The sequence below is a fragment of the Bufo gargarizans genome, chromosome 3 (assembly GCF_014858855.1).
Source record: "Bufo gargarizans isolate SCDJY-AF-19 chromosome 3, ASM1485885v1, whole genome shotgun sequence".
NCBI classification, from domain to species: Eukaryota; Metazoa; Chordata; class Amphibia; order Anura; family Bufonidae; genus Bufo; species Bufo gargarizans.
Window position 1 is genome coordinate 374989973 of NC_058082.1, and position 15728 is coordinate 375005700.

The following is a 15728-nucleotide window of genomic DNA, read 5'->3' on the forward strand; positions in this document are numbered from 1 at the left end:
ATACCTTGCCCGTTTGCTAGGCAGGTACTGGCGGAATCTAATCCTCCCTTTGAACAGTAATAGGGATTCATCTACACATAAATTTTTATCGGGGTTGTACACCTCAGCAATCCTGGTGTTAAAGTGGTCAAGGACGGACCTAACCTTGAACAGACGGTCAAATGTTGGGTCGTTTTGGGGTGGGCACTGTCATTGTAGTGTAGGAATTTCCGAATTGACTCAAATCGATTCTGGGTCATGGTCTGACTGTAAATTGGAGTCTGGTAGAAAATGTCCAAACTCCAATATTGCCTAATGGTTGTTTTTTTTACAACGCTCATATGCAGCACGAGTCCCCAAAATGTCATCACCTCTGCTGCACTTACTGGGGTCCAACCTAGGGGTCTACCATATGGCGAAGTAGGGTTCTGGGAAATAAATTGCTGGGCATATAAATTTGTTTGGGTCACCATCAAAGATATATCTATTTTGTCTTTCTTTGGGCTCATGCACACAACTGTGAAGTTTTTTGTGGTCCGCAAATTGCAGATCTGCAAAAAACTGATGCCGCCCTTGTGTCTCCCGCAATTTGCGGAACGGAACAGAAGGCCCATATAGAAATGCCTATTCTTGTCCGCAAAACGGACAAGAATAGGACATGCCTCATAATTTTTACGTGGCCACGGAACTGAGCAATGGATGTGGACAGCACACAGAGTGCTGTCCGCATCTTTTGCGGACCTATGGAAATGAATGGTTCCGTATGAGGGCCGTATAGTGAATCAAATTACGGCCCGTATACAGAACCCAAAAAACGTTTGAGCCCTTAGATGCACATATTTACTGACTCATTAACTTGTGTTTAATACTCATAGGGGGATGTGGTCCGTCTCTTTCATGCTGAGCAAGAGAAGTTTCTCACATGTGATGAATATAAATCTCGGCACCATGTATTTCTACGCACCACCCTGCGCCAGTCAGCCACTTCAGCTACTAGCTCCAATGCACTCTGGGAAGTAGAGGTAAGAAGCCTGTGTCTTTTCTTTTAATGCTATAAGGGTTACTTAATCTTTTGTGAAACCACTGCCTAGCTCTACTAAAAAGCATAGTCAATTGCACTTGTTAGTACAACTGTATACAACCATAAACCTATGCCACACACTACATTTTTTTTTCCTTTATATTAGTCTATGGCAGACTGCATTTGGGAGGAAAACTCCACACATAATATTAATATCTAAAAATACCATTGGCCTCAATCAGGTATTTTTGGATAGGATTATAAATTTTAGGAAATTGAGACACTTTTCTGGACATTATTCCTGCACCCCGTGAACTTATGTTTTTTCTTGCAGTACCATAGAGGGTAACATAGTAACATTATAAGATAATAGCATAATAGACTGTAAAGCTGAAAAAAGCATAACTCCATCCAGTTCAGCCTGTTATCGTGCAAAACTGATCCAGAGGAAGGCAAAAACCCTAGTGAAGTAGAAGCAAATTTTCCGCATCTTAGGGTACAAGGTTCTTTCCTGATTCCAAATCTAGTAATCAGAATAACTCCCTGGGTCAATGACCCTTTGCCAGTAATCTACTAACTATAACCTGTAGTACTATTACACTCTAGAAATACAGTACAGACCAAAAGTTTGGACACACCTTCTCATTCAAAGAGTTTTCTTTATTTTCATGACTATGAAAATTGTAGATTCACACTGAAGGCATCAAAACTATGAATGAACACATGTGGAATTATATACATAACAAAAAAGTGTGAAACAACTGAAAATATGTCATATTCTAGGTTCTTCAAAGTAGCCACCTTTTGCTTTGATTACTGCTTTGCACACTCTTGGCATTCTCTTGATGAGCTTCAAGAGGTAGTCACCTGAAATGGTCTTCCAACAGTCTTGAAGGAGTTCCCAGAGATGCTTAGCACTTGTTGGCCCTTTTGCCTTCACTCTGCGGTCCAGCTCACCCCAAACCACCTCGATTGGGTTCAGGTCCGGTGACTGTGGAGGGCAGGTCATCTGGCGCAGCACCCCATCACTCTCCTTCATGGTCAAATAGCCCTAACACAGCCTGGAGGTGTGTTTGGGGTCATTGTCCTGTTGAAAAATAAATGATGGTCCAACTAAACGCAAACCGGATGGAATAGCATGCCGCTGCAAGATGCTGTGGTAGCCATGCTGGTTCAGTATGCCTTCAATTTTAAATACATCCCCAACAGTGTCACCAGCAAAGCACCCCCACACCATCACACCGCCTCCTCCATGCTTCATGTTGGGAACCAGGCATGTAGAGTCCATCTGTTCACCTTTTCTGCGTCGCACAAAGACACGGTGGTTGGAACCAAAGATCTCAAATTTGGATTCATCAGACCAAAGCACAGATTTCCACTGGTCTAATTGTCCATTCCTTGTGTTCTTTAGCCCAAACAAGTATCTTCTGCTTGTTGCTTGTCCTTAGCAGTGATTTCCTGGCAGATATTCTACCATGAAGGCCTGATTCATACAGTCGCCTCTTAACAGTTGTTCTAGAGATGTGTCTGCTGCTAGAACTCTGTGTGGCATTGACCTGGTCTCTAATCTGAGCTGCTGTTAACCTGCGATTTCTGAGGCTGGTGACTCGGATGAACTTATCCTCCACAGCAGAGGTGACTCTTGGTCTTCCTTTCCTGGGGCGGTCCGCATGTGAGCCAGTTTCTTTGTAGCGCTTGATGGTTTTTTTGACTGCACTTGGGGACACTTTCAAAGTTTTCCAATTTTTTCGGACGGACTGACCTTCATTTTTTAAAGTAATGATGGCCACTCGTTTTTCTTTACTTAGCTGCTTTTTTCTTGCCACAATACAAATTCTAACAGTCTATTCAGTAGGACTATCAGCTTTGTATCCACAACGCAACTGATGGTCCCAACCCCATTTATAAGGGAAGAAATCTCACTTATTAAACCTGACAGGGCACACCTGTGAAGTGAAAACCATTTCAGGTGACTACCTCTTGAAGCTCATCAAGAGAATGCCAAGAGTGTGCAAAACAGTAATGAAAGCAAAAGGTGGCTACTTTGAAGAACCTAGAATATGACATATTTTCAGTTGTTTCACACTTTTTTGTTAATGTATATAATTCCACATGTGTTCATTCATAGTTTTGATGCCTTTAGTGTGAATCTACAATTTTCATAGTCATGAAAATAAAGAAAACTCCTTGAATGAGAAGGTGTGTGCAAAATTTTGGTCTGTACTGTACATCTAGACCCCTCTTGAGAGAAATGTATCCCCTAAGATGCCATGGTCACATGTGATCATGACATATGAGCGATAAAACATATGAGAGCTGTTCTCCCTAGAAACAATCAGGGAAGCTGTTCATTCCCTGTGACAGGCGTGGTCCCTTTCAAGGATCTGAGGCTGCTACAGCTACCTGCTCCATAGGAACATATTACATTTCTCATAGACTTCAATACTAATTCATCTTGAGAGAAGCAATCTGATAATCACATGTTGAAGTTTTCCAGTGGAACTTTAAAATATTGTTAAAAGGAACCTGTCATCAACAGTCTGCTGACCTCACTGAGGGCAGCATAAAATAGTGACAGAAATGCTGATATTAGCAGTGTGTCATTTATGAGCTAAAAGTTAATGGTTGAGGAGAACCAACATCATAATCGTTGCAGACCAGGCCTTGAAAAGAGTCAAATCTACCTGAAAAGAGTCATGGTTATTCATAATCTCCTGCTCTCCACGCCCATCTGCTGATGATTGGCAATTGTCTCCTAGAGAGATAGGGAGAAAACTAGGTAGAAGACTGTGAAACATCAGCAGGTGGGCAGGAGAGCAGGAATTCTTGAATAACCAGGACTCTTCTCAGGTGGCCGTGACTCTTTTCTAGGCCCAGTCTGCAACGATTGTGATGTTGGTTCTCTGCAACCACTTACTTTTAAATGACATACCGCTGAAATCAACTCACCTGTCTCTACTTTATACTGCCGTTAGTATGGGCAGCATAAAGTTGATGAAAGGTTCCCTTTAAAAAAAAAAATACCATATTTTCGCCCTATAAGACGCACTGAAACCTGGAGGCTCTGTCTGTGTGGTCTCAGCTGGGCAAGGCTGAGGGACCATGAGGCTGGGAAATAGCCTGGAGTTGGGTGACGAAGCGATGCCTGGGAGGGTTGCAGGGCTATAGTCAGGCAGACTACTAAGCCCCAATCCCCCACCATAAACACTGAACTGGAGACAGTGGGCGTTTTAGACTCTGTAAATTCAGGAGGACTTGGGACATTGGCTGACAAAGCCGCATGGGTTCACAGGGTATGAACTTTGACTTAGGTGAGTCAGGAACTTCATGTTTAGTTAGAGCCCAGCTGGGCAGGTGTTTATTTTGTATTATTTATGTTTGGTTTGCTGAGGCACAATAAATGCACGGTTTGGACCTGAAACCTGGTGTCCTGAAGACGATACTTGTGAGAATGACCCCCCCAAGTACAGCGATCACTTACATTTGGTGTCGGATGCGGGCAAGTTGTCCATGAGAGAAGGGCAACAGTCGGTTGCTAGGGGCAACGACGAGACAGCAGGTGCTACTGAAATCTGTGTGTTTGGTGGAGCAGGGGCGGGCATGCTCTGCTGAAGGGGCCCTGCAAAGCAAAGAGAAAGTGTCGGGACAGGACCATGAAGGGGAACAGTTCAGTCAAGAGCTGCAGCAGTCCAAGGAAGGACATGAGAGAGAGATCAAAATGTACGACAGCACATCATTATCACCCGCGAAAGAGTAGAAAAAGAGTACCTGGCCATGAGAGGCAGGTTAGACTGGGCAAGATGTTCGTTTTGGTGAGGCTCTGTGCTTGTGGCCTCAGCTGGGCAAGGCTGAGGGACCACAAGGCTGGGAAATAGCCTGGAGTTGGGTGACGAAGCGACGCCTGGGAGGGTCGCAGGGCTATAGTCAGGCGGACTACTAAGCCCCAATCTCCCACCATAAACACTGAACTGAAGACAGTGGGCGTACTGGACTCTGTACAGCCAGGAGGCCGTGGGACATTGGCTGACAAAGCCGCATGGGTTCACAGGGTGTGAACTGTGACTTAGGCGAGTCAGGAACTTCATGTTTAGTTAGAGCCCAGCCGGGCAGGTGTTTATTTTGTATTATTTATGTTTGGTTTGCTGAGGCACAATAAATGCACTGTTTGGACCTGAAACCTGGTTTCCTGAAGATGATACTTGTGAGAATGACCCCCCCACCCCCAAGTACAGCGATCCCTTACACACTGTTATGTGGGCATCTGTGGATGACACTGTTATGGGACATTTGTGGATGACACTGTTATGGGGGATATGTGGATGACACTGTTATGGAGGTGGGATCTGTGGATGGCACTGTTATGGGGGATCTGTGGATGGCACTGTTATGGGGGATCTGTGGATGGCACTGTTATGGGAGGGTCTGTGGATGACACTGTTATAGGGGATCTGTGGATGACACTGTTATGGGGAGGGGGATCTTTGATGACACGGTTATGGGGAGGGGGATCTGTGGATGACCATGCTATGGGGGATCTGTGGATGACACTATATAGCATCTTATGCTATATGTGTCATCCACAGATCCCCCCCATAACAGTGTCCCGCAATACACCGCGCCCCGCAGCTTACAGCAGTATACATATCTAAACAGTAATCCTGTACCTCGAGTAACTTTAACTTTAAAGCAGCGCTATCCTGTTTACTACCTTACAATCAAGCTCCAGTAACAGGCAGAGCAGGCGGCGGCCTGCCGTATACTACTGTGAGCGGCGGGGCCCAGTGTAAGAGTACAGTGACTGCACCAGGCCCCGCCATGAGTTGCCGGCCTCCAGACCCTCCTCCCTCCCTGCAGATACATTGCTGCACTGTGCAGTATCGCAGCCGGCGATGTTTCAGCATTAGTGATGTAAAAATATTATATTTAAGTATTAAAACACCAAAAAAACTATACAAATATGGTATCATTGTCATTGTACGGCCTCAGAGAATGAAGGGCATGGGTCAGTTTTATTGCATAGCAAACTTTGTAAAAACAAATTCCATAAAACTGTGGCATAATTTTGTTTGTTTTTTCCAATTCCACTCTATTAGAATTTTTTTTCGAGCTTCCCACTACATCATATGCAATATTTATTGGTGGCACTAGAAAGTGCAACTTTTGCTGCAAAAAAATAAATGAAATTATTTATTTTATAAACGTATGGTTCTGAGAAGGAAGGGAATAAAAAACAAAAACGGGAAATCGCCATGTCCTCAAAGGGTTTAAGTAGTTCTAATTTTATTGCAAGTTTCTACCAGGATTTTGTACGCTTCACACTCTTTTTTTATTTATTTTTTTTTCTGCAGGTTGTACATCATGATCCGTGCAGAGGAGGTGCCGGTCACTGGAACAGTTTATATAGATTTAAACATCTTGCAACAGGGAATTACCTTGCAGCAGAGGTAGGCTTGGGGCCTTACACTATAGTAATGCATGATGTGCTATCAATACACCTAACAGATGATTGTACTTTAAAATAGTTATTTGTGCTGGTAGCTAATGTTTAATTTGACAGTAGGAAGCATAGTAGCTTGGATGCACAAAAATATAATAGCTATGAGATGTTTCACTTTTACTGTCTCTCACTTCCTACCAGTATATCACATAGCATCTGTTGTACTAAGTTATGGGTAAATATCTCTTTATGTAATGTATTCTAGCAGTGTTGCAGCATTTATAGCTATAGTTTCTCGTTGCTTTTGAACATTCCCGACAGCAGGACTGCCATAGTTATCTAGAATAATGTGATGTAAGCATGATTGTTGCTGTGTATTTGCCGTTTGATGCAAAATACAGCACTATTGGGAGTAAGGCCTCTTGCACACGACCGTATGGCTTTTTCAGTATTTTGCAGTCCGCAAAAAATACGGATGACGTCCGTGTGCATTCAGTTTTTTTGTGGAACGGAGCAGCTGAAAATATATTACCATCCAAAGGTTATTCCATCATGAAATAAAGATTTGTTTTTTAATTATGTAGGATAAGGCTGTACATGTTTAATTTTTTGGGTAAATTAACTCCATTAATCCATTCACAATGTCATGCTCTTCCAGAGGTTTTTGTAAGATTATTGGGCAGTTTCTCTGCCTACAAGATATTATCACAGATGCTTGGTTTACTTTTGCAGTTCTCAAAACTGAATTTGACTCAGCAGAGATCACATGCCTCTTCAGCAAAAATGTTATAACATGATCAGAGTTGAGAAAAAGACCTTAATCCGAACTTTTACAAACCTATATACTAATCAACCTAATCAAACTAATATGAAAAGTTGTTATTCTAAAAATCTTCATCTACTTACATATTATAAGTTATAACAGCAAGAATTAGTCTTTATGTAGAAAACTATGATTTAAATCAGCCTTACTGACTAGTGATTTAAATTGTGATTTAAATCAGTTTGATTTAAATCAAATCCACCCTGCCCCTGATAGACCAGTACTACCCTTGTACGTTATGCGGACAATAATAGGATATCTGCATCTGCACTGTCTTTAAATGGAAAAACGGAAATACTTAAATGGAAGGCATACTGATCCACTGAAATGAATGGTTCAGTATACGGAATGCAAAAAACGGAATGGAAACAGAAAAAAAAAACGTTTGTGTGCAAGAGGCCTAAATGTGCAGTTCTGTAACCACATATAAGCTGGAGGCCCGAGGCTGAGAAAAGTTTGTACATTTTCTGTTTTCTGATAATGAATTTCAATGTTCACCATGCTGATTTTTTAGGTAATCCTTCGATTTGGTATTGTTTTACTTTCACTCTTTTTTAAACTTGCTCATCTGTATGAAAATGTGTGAACATGGGTTATAAATGAAAGCAGTCCAAGCAGACCTGTCTAGACCTCAACAGTAACATCGCTACGCTGATGTAGTACATCATTTACTAAACGCTTGGCTATGTACACCTTTGGGGGCAATTTTTTATTATTAGTGCATTGTACTCATGATCTACCGTATTTTTCGCCCCATAAGACGCACACAGGTTTTTGGGGAGGAAAACAAGACAAAAAATATTTTTAACCAAAAGGTGTGCTGTGTGTTTGGTGGGTTTGGAACTAATGGTGGTCTGTGGATGGCACTATTACTGGGGATCTGTGGATGACTGACACTGTTATGGGGGGGATCTGTGGATGACGGACACTGTTATGGGGGATCTGTGGATGACGGACACTGTTATGGGGGGATCTATGGATGACGGGATCTGTGGATGACGGACACTGTTATAGGGGGGATCTGTGGATGACGGACACTGTTATGGGGGGATCAGTGGATGACGGACACTGTTATGGGGTGATCTGTGGATGATGGACACTGTTATGGGGGGATCTGTGGATGACGGACACTGTTATGGGGGATCTGTGGATGACTGACACTGTTATGGGGGGATCTGTGGATGACTGACACTGTTATGGGGGGATCTGTGGCTTGCACTGTTACAGGGGGGATCTGTGGCTGACACTGGTACAGGGGGGATCTGTGGATGGCACTGTTACAGGGGGGATCTGTGGATGGCACTGTTACAGGGGGGATCTGTGGATGGCACTGTTACAGGGGGATCTGTGGATGGCACTGTTATGGGCTGGGGGGATCTGTGGGTGGCACTGTTATATACCGTATGTGCCATCCACAGACCCCCCAGCCCATAACAGTGCCATGCACAGACCCCCCCAGCCCATAACAGTGCCATGCACAGACCCCCCCAGCCCATAACAGTGCCATTCACAGATCCCCCCCCCCCTGTAACAGTGCCATCCACAGATCTCAATCCGAACAAGGGCAAGGAGGGCATTAATCAGAGAGGCAGCACAGAGACCTAAGGTAGCCCTGGAGGAGCTGCAGAGTTCCACAGCAGAGACTGGAGTTTCTGTACATAGGAAAACAATAAGCCATACACTCCATAGAGTTGGGCTTTATGGCAGAGTGGCCAGAAGAAAGCTATTACTTTCAGCTAAAAACAAAAAGGCATGTTGTTAGTTTGCGAAAAGGCATGTGGAAGACTCCAAAAATGTATGGAGGAAGGTGCTCTGGTCTGATGAGACTAAAATTGAACTTTTCGGCCATCAAAGAAAACGCTATGTCTGGAGCAAACCCAACACATCACATCACCCAAAAAACACCATGTTTTTCAGCAACCAGGACTGGGAAACTGGTCAAAGTTGAGGAAAAGATTGATGGTGCTAATTACAGGGATATTCTTAAGCAAAACCTGTACAACTCTGTGCGTGATCTGAGGCTAGGATGCAGGTTTACCTTCCAGCAGCACAATGACCCCAAACACACTGCTAAAGCAACACTTGACTGGTTTAAGGGGAAACATGTAAATGTGTTGGAATGGCCTAGTCTAAGCCCAGATCTCAATCCAATAGACAATCTGTGGTCAGACTTAAAGATTGCTGTTCACAAGCGCAAACCATCCAACTTGAAGGAGCTGGAGCAGTTTTGCAAGGAGAGCCAAAATCCTAGTGGTGAGATGTGGCAAGCTCATAGAAACGTATCCATAGCGACTTCGAGCTGTGATTGCTGCAAAAGGTGGCTCTACAAAGTATTGACTTTAGGGGGTGAATAGTTGTTGTTTGCTTACCCAATAAAAACAATTATAATAATCTTCAAAGTTGTGGGCATGTTCTGTAAATTAAATGATGCATTTTCTCAAACAATCCATGTTAATTACAGGTTGTGAGGCACCAAAATACAAAAAAAGTCAAGAGGGGTGAATACTTTTGCAAGGCACTTTATATTCTGCCATTCTTTGTAGTGGATATATTCATTGAACTGCTATTTTTCATATATACATGTAGCTGCCATTACCAGTTTTAAAAGGATGTCATAGCAAGCCAACTGGCCTAAGCCAATTTTGTAGAGTGTGAGAATCCTGGAGTGAGAACATACCAATATTATAATGTATATTTGTCAACTAGGTTGGATTTGAATTTGCAGTGTATAAATGAGCTCTAGGAACATACCAAAAAGAGTGTTACCTGCAAAAGAGTAGTAGTGTAATTTACCTTTATACAGGCCAATGACTGGGTGAACAAACAGTCCATCCCAGTCATTTCACCATGTAAACATGCTGCTGATCAAACAAAAGATGTGCAGACTCTTATTAGGCTACTTTCACACTTGTGTTCAGAGCGGATCCGTCTGGTGTCTGCACAGACGGATCAGCTCCTATAATGCAGACGATGGGATCCGTTCAGAACGGATCCGTCTGCATTATAGTTTAGAAAAAAAAGTTGCTCAGACTTTACATTGAAAGTCAACGGGGGACGGATCCGTTTGAAAATTAAGCCATATTGTGTCAACTTCAAACGGATCCGTCCCCATTGACTTCCATTGTAAGTCTGGACGGATCCGTTTGCCTCCGCACGGCCAGGCGGGCACCCGAACACTGCAAGCAGCGTTCAGGTGTCCGCCTGCTGAGCGGAGCGGAGGACAAACGGTGCCAGACTGATGCATTCTGAGCGGATCCGCATCCACTCAGAATACATTGGGGCAGTACGGGTGCATTCGGGGCTGCTTGTGAGAGCCTTCAAACGGAACTCGCAAGCGGAACCCCGAACGCTAGTGTGAAAGTAGCCTTAGTTGGCTAATCACATCATTTATGTGGCATAAAAATACTCGTTTGTCAGCAGCACATCTCCCTGCTTAAACAGCAACTGAGTGGGGGATGAAAGAGTGTATTAAAGGGAACTTGTCTCCAGGGCTGGGACAAAAGGTAGACAGAGGTAGACATCTGCCTAGGTCTCTACCTCTGTCAGGCAGGAGGGGGCACAATTTTCCTAAAAAGGATGTTGAGAAGTCAGTATAGTGAGGGGAAGCCGTAGATGCCTCCCCATGGGCTGCTCTAGTCTAGACAGTTACACCTTTTTTCTGAGTCTGAGCATCGTGTCTGTCTTCTCCAACCCCAAACTCTGTAAAACCTTCAGTGTGGCAGAGTGGGAACAAGAAGACGCAATATGGATGTAAGTTTGTTCAAACCTGGCAGGGGCATGCAAGTCCTTGATTTGGATTGTACCTCCTCCCCTTCCTTGTTACACTTGTATTACGAGAGGACCTGTCATCTGTTTTAGTTATAGGAGCCAAATACCTGTATTTGCGGGGTACCCCCCACTGATGCAGCCACCCTTTTTTTTTTTTTTTAAACATCGCTCCTATGCCCCGGTGCGCCCTCCTGAAGTTTCCGCGCTCAGTATGTAAATACTGAGCATCGGAACAGGGAGGAGGAGACGCCAGGGTTTCTCAATAGGCATCTCCTTCTCCCTGGCCCCTTCATTGAGCCATATGATGTCATCTTCAAGCGGATCCGTCCCCACTGACTTACATTGTAAGTCGGAACGGATCCGCTCGCCTCCGCACGGCCAGGCGGACACCCGAACGCTGCTTGCAGCGTTCAGGTGTCCGCTCACTGAGCGGAGCGGAGGCTGAGCGCTGGCAGGCGGTTGCATTCTCAGTGGATCCGCCTCCACTGAGAATGCATTAGGGCCAGATGGCTGCATTCAGGGCCGCTTGTGAGCCTCTTCAAACGGAGCTCACGAGCGGACACCTGAACGCAGGTGTGAAAGTAGCCTTATATGTCTGTCTATCTCATATTTATCATCTTTCTGTCTATCTAATCTCCTGTAATATACATTTGAGAGATAGATAGATAATGAGAGGCTAAAGGGTCCTTTACACAGGATGCTAACAAGCATTCATAATGAACGTTTATGCGCACACAAAAATTGTCATTTGCCTGCAGTGGATCATGCTGTGTAAACATGATCTGCTGTTGGCAAACAACGAGTCAGTATGGGGAATAGCGATGGCATTAGCGAACGCTCCTCCCCACACTCTGGAGAAGATGGCTGCATGTAAAGCAGTCTAAAAACTTTTTTAGTTTTTTGTGGGGATTTCTCAGCGTTTCCGCCCCAAAATCCATGTGTGCTACTTGCGGATTTTGATCCAGATTTGTCCTGATCTCACCAATGCAAAGGGTTAAATCTATACTAAAAATCCACATTTTAGTGGACATCAAACTAAGGGCTCATGCACACAAATGTATTCTCTTTCCGTGTCCGTTACGTTTTTTTTTTTTTTTGCGGACCGTATGCGGAACCATTCATTTCAAAGGGTCCACGAAAAAAAGGAAGTTATTCCGTGTGCATTCCGTTTCTGTATGTCCATATTTACGTTTCACCAAAAAATAGAACATGTCCTAATATTGTCCGCATTACGGACAAGGATAGTACTGTTCTATTTAGGGGCCAGCTGTTCCGTTCTGCAAAATACGGAATGCACATGGACATCATCCGTATTTTTTGCGGATCCGTTTTTTGCGGACCGCAAAATACATACGGTCGTGTGCATGAGCCCTAAGCTGTAGAAACCAGTGTCAGGCAGCTTCTGCCAAAGCTAATAAGATAATAGGTTCAATTAAAAGGGGCATAGATGCCCGTGATGAGAACATACCGTATTTTTCGCCCTATAAGACGCACCTAGGTTTTAGAGGAGGACAATAAGAAAAAATATATTTTTCATTACACCTCAGGTCAGACCACCAATCGGACCCCCAATGTTACTCAGACCTATGCTGACAGCCCCAATCAGACCCCCATTGTTAATAAGACTCCAATCAGACCTCAGATAAGAGCCCATGCCTTTCATCAGCCTCCATGCCTCTCATCAGCCCCCATATCAGCCCCTATGCCTCTCATCACCTCCATATCAGCCCCAACGCCTCTCATCAGCCCCCATATCTGTCCCTATGCCTCTTATTAGCCCCCATATCAGTCCTTATGCCTCTTATTAGCCCCCATTATCAGCCTTATGCCTCCTATTAGCCCCCATTATCAGCCTTATGCCTCTTATTAGCCTGTAGCCCCCATTATGTCTCTCATCACCCCCATTGCCTTGGCCCCAAGCAGCCTCATGTTTTATAGAATAAAAAACTTACCTCTCCTGCTTCTGAATGCCGCCGCTCCTCATCTGCTTCCTCCTGCTGTCAGCTGTGCTGTTAACTGGCGCGCACAGTGTGAGGTCACAGAGCGCCCTCACGCTGTGCGTAGCCACTGCACAGCCGACTGCCGAGGACCAGGAAGCGGTGAGTACAGATCCTTCACTGCTTCCTGGTCCTCCTGTACTAATGAATGCTTTAATAATGGAAACGCTCATTAGTTTTTGCCCCATAAGACGCAGGGGCATCATCCCCCCCCCACTTTTGGGGGGAAAAATGCGTTTTATGGGGCAAAAAATACAGTAGTCCTGCCACTTTACAAATCACTAGTCAGACCACACGTGTTGTTAATACACGTGAATGATGAAAAATGATGAATGATGATGCCAGCAATCCTCGGTTCTTTTTCAGAGATGAAGCTTTATTCTGATTATCAGACCCAGATACAGCAAGGTTATAGCTCTTAAGATCAATGAACCTACTTATACCCAGAATGATGTTACCTCAGTTCATCCAACCTTAAAGGGAACCTGTCACCGGAATTTCATGTATAGAACTAAGGACATGGGTTGCTAGATGGCCGCTAGCATATCCGCAATACCCAGTCCCCATAGCTCTGTGTGCCTTTATTGTGTAAATAAAAATGAGAGAGGAGAGGAGGAGAAAGCTGCTGCCAGGCACTTCTGGAGCTGGGTTATTCTCCCTTTCTTTATAACAGCTGCTGCAGAAGCCATCTTTGAAAAGTTATGCTACTGTATGTCCTCATGTACCACACTGTATTATGGTCCACCTGTGAATAAACCTGCGGTGAGGATTTTTAATTGGCACCATGTCAATTGTTTGTGCAGGTTTTCAGTGTGGATATCATCCTTTGCAAAGCATAGTGTAAAATATCTGGCGATTCTTCAGCAAAACATACATATGGTAGTTTAAAAGACTGAAAAAAAGACATTTGTCGATCCAGTTCGGGCTGTTATCCTGCAAGTTGATCCAGAGGAAGGAAAAAAAAACTGTGAGGTAGAAGCCAATAGCCAATTTTCCTCACTTTAGGGGAATAAACATTCCTTCCCGACTCCAATCAGGCAATCAGAATAACTCCCTGGATCAACGATCTCTCTAGTAGCTATATCCTGTAATATTATTACGCTCCAGAAATACATCCAGACCCCTCTTGAACTCTTTTAGTGAGTTCACCTCCTCAGGCAGAGAGTTCCATAGTCTCACTGCTCTTACCGTAAAGAATCCTCTTCTATGTTTGTGTACAAACCTTCTTTCCTCCAGACACAGAGGATTTCCCCTTGTCACAGTCACAGTCCTGGGGATAAATAGATGATGGGAGAGATCTCTGTGCTGACCCCTGATATATTTATACATAGTTATTAGATCTCCCAAAAGTTGTCTTTTTTCTAAAGTGAATAACTCTAATTTTGATCATCTTTCTGTGTACCCTCTCCAGCTCTGCTATGTCTGCCTTGTTTACAGGAGCCCAGAACTGTACACAGTACTCCATGTGTGGTCTGAGTAGTGATTTGTAAAGTGGTAGGACTATGTTTTCATCACGGGCATCTATGCCCCTTTTGATGCAACCCAGTATCTTATTGGCCTTGGCAGCAGCTGCCTGACACTCGTTTTTGCAGCTTAGTTTGCTGTTTATTAAAATTCCTTGCTCCTTTTCCATGTCAGCGTTACCCGGTGTTTTACCATTTAGTATGTACGGGTGACTTGCATTATTCCTTCCCATGTGCATAACTTTACATTTGTCAGTTTTAAACCTCATCTGCCACTTATCTGCCTAAGCCTCCAATCCATCCAGATCCCTCTGTAGCAGTATACTCTTCCGTGTTAAGTTACACAGTTTAGTGTCATCTGCAAAAATGTATATTTTACTGTGCAAGCCTTCTACAAGATCATTATCCCTCTGTAGCAGTATACTCTTCCGTGTTAAATTGCACAGTTTAATGTCATCTGCAAAAATGTATATTTTACTGTGCAAGCCTTCTACAAGATCATTAAAATATTTTGAAGAGAATAGGGCCCAATACTGACCCCTGAGGTACCCCACTAGTGACAGTGACCCAATCTGACTGTGTACTCGTAATAACAATCCTCTGTTTTCTATCACTGAGCCAGTTACTTACCCACATACAGGGATTTTCTTTCAGTCCAAGCATTCTCATTTTATATACTAACCTTTTATGTGGTGCAGTATCAAATGCTTTAGAGAAGTCAAGATATACGACATCCATTGATTCGCCGCTGTCAAGTCTAGAACTTACCTCCTCATAGAAACTGATTAAATTAGTTTGAAATGACCTCATGAAGCCATGCTGATATGGCGTTATTTGCTTATTTTTATTAAAGTACTACAAGAACAGTTTACCCACGAAAGATGTTAAACTTGCTGTCCTTTAGTTGCCGGGCTCTGTTTTTGGACCCTTTTTGAATATTGGCACCACATTTGCTATGCACCAATCCTGTGGAACACTCAATATAGAGTCCTAAAATATTAGAAATAAGGGCCTGTCTATGACATTATTTAATTATCTTAGGATATGGGGGGTGTATGCAATCTTGCCATATGGTCCCTGCGATTTGTCTATTTTAATATTTTTAAGGGTACTTTCACACTTGCGTCAGGACGGATCTGACAGGCTGTTCACCCTGTCGGATCCTTCCTTCCACTATTTTGCCGTGCCGCCGGACCGCCGCTCTGTCCTGCATGTCCGACTTTTTAGTCCGGCGGCCTCT

At 43.8% G+C, this 15728-nt stretch overlaps 1 protein-coding gene across 2 annotated transcripts in view; it reads left to right on the forward strand.

Annotated features, from left to right (window-relative positions):
- ITPR3 (inositol 1,4,5-trisphosphate receptor type 3) overlaps positions 1-15728 on the forward strand; it is a 498562-nt gene that overhangs the window by 112244 nt on the left and 370590 nt on the right. For both annotated transcript variants that reach the window (XM_044288135.1, XM_044288136.1), the window contains exons 8-9: positions 855-1001; positions 6349-6444. In XM_044288135.1, the coding sequence (XP_044144070.1) occupies positions 855-1001; positions 6349-6444 (243 nt within the window). The remainder of the gene's footprint in view (positions 1-854; positions 1002-6348; positions 6445-15728) is intronic.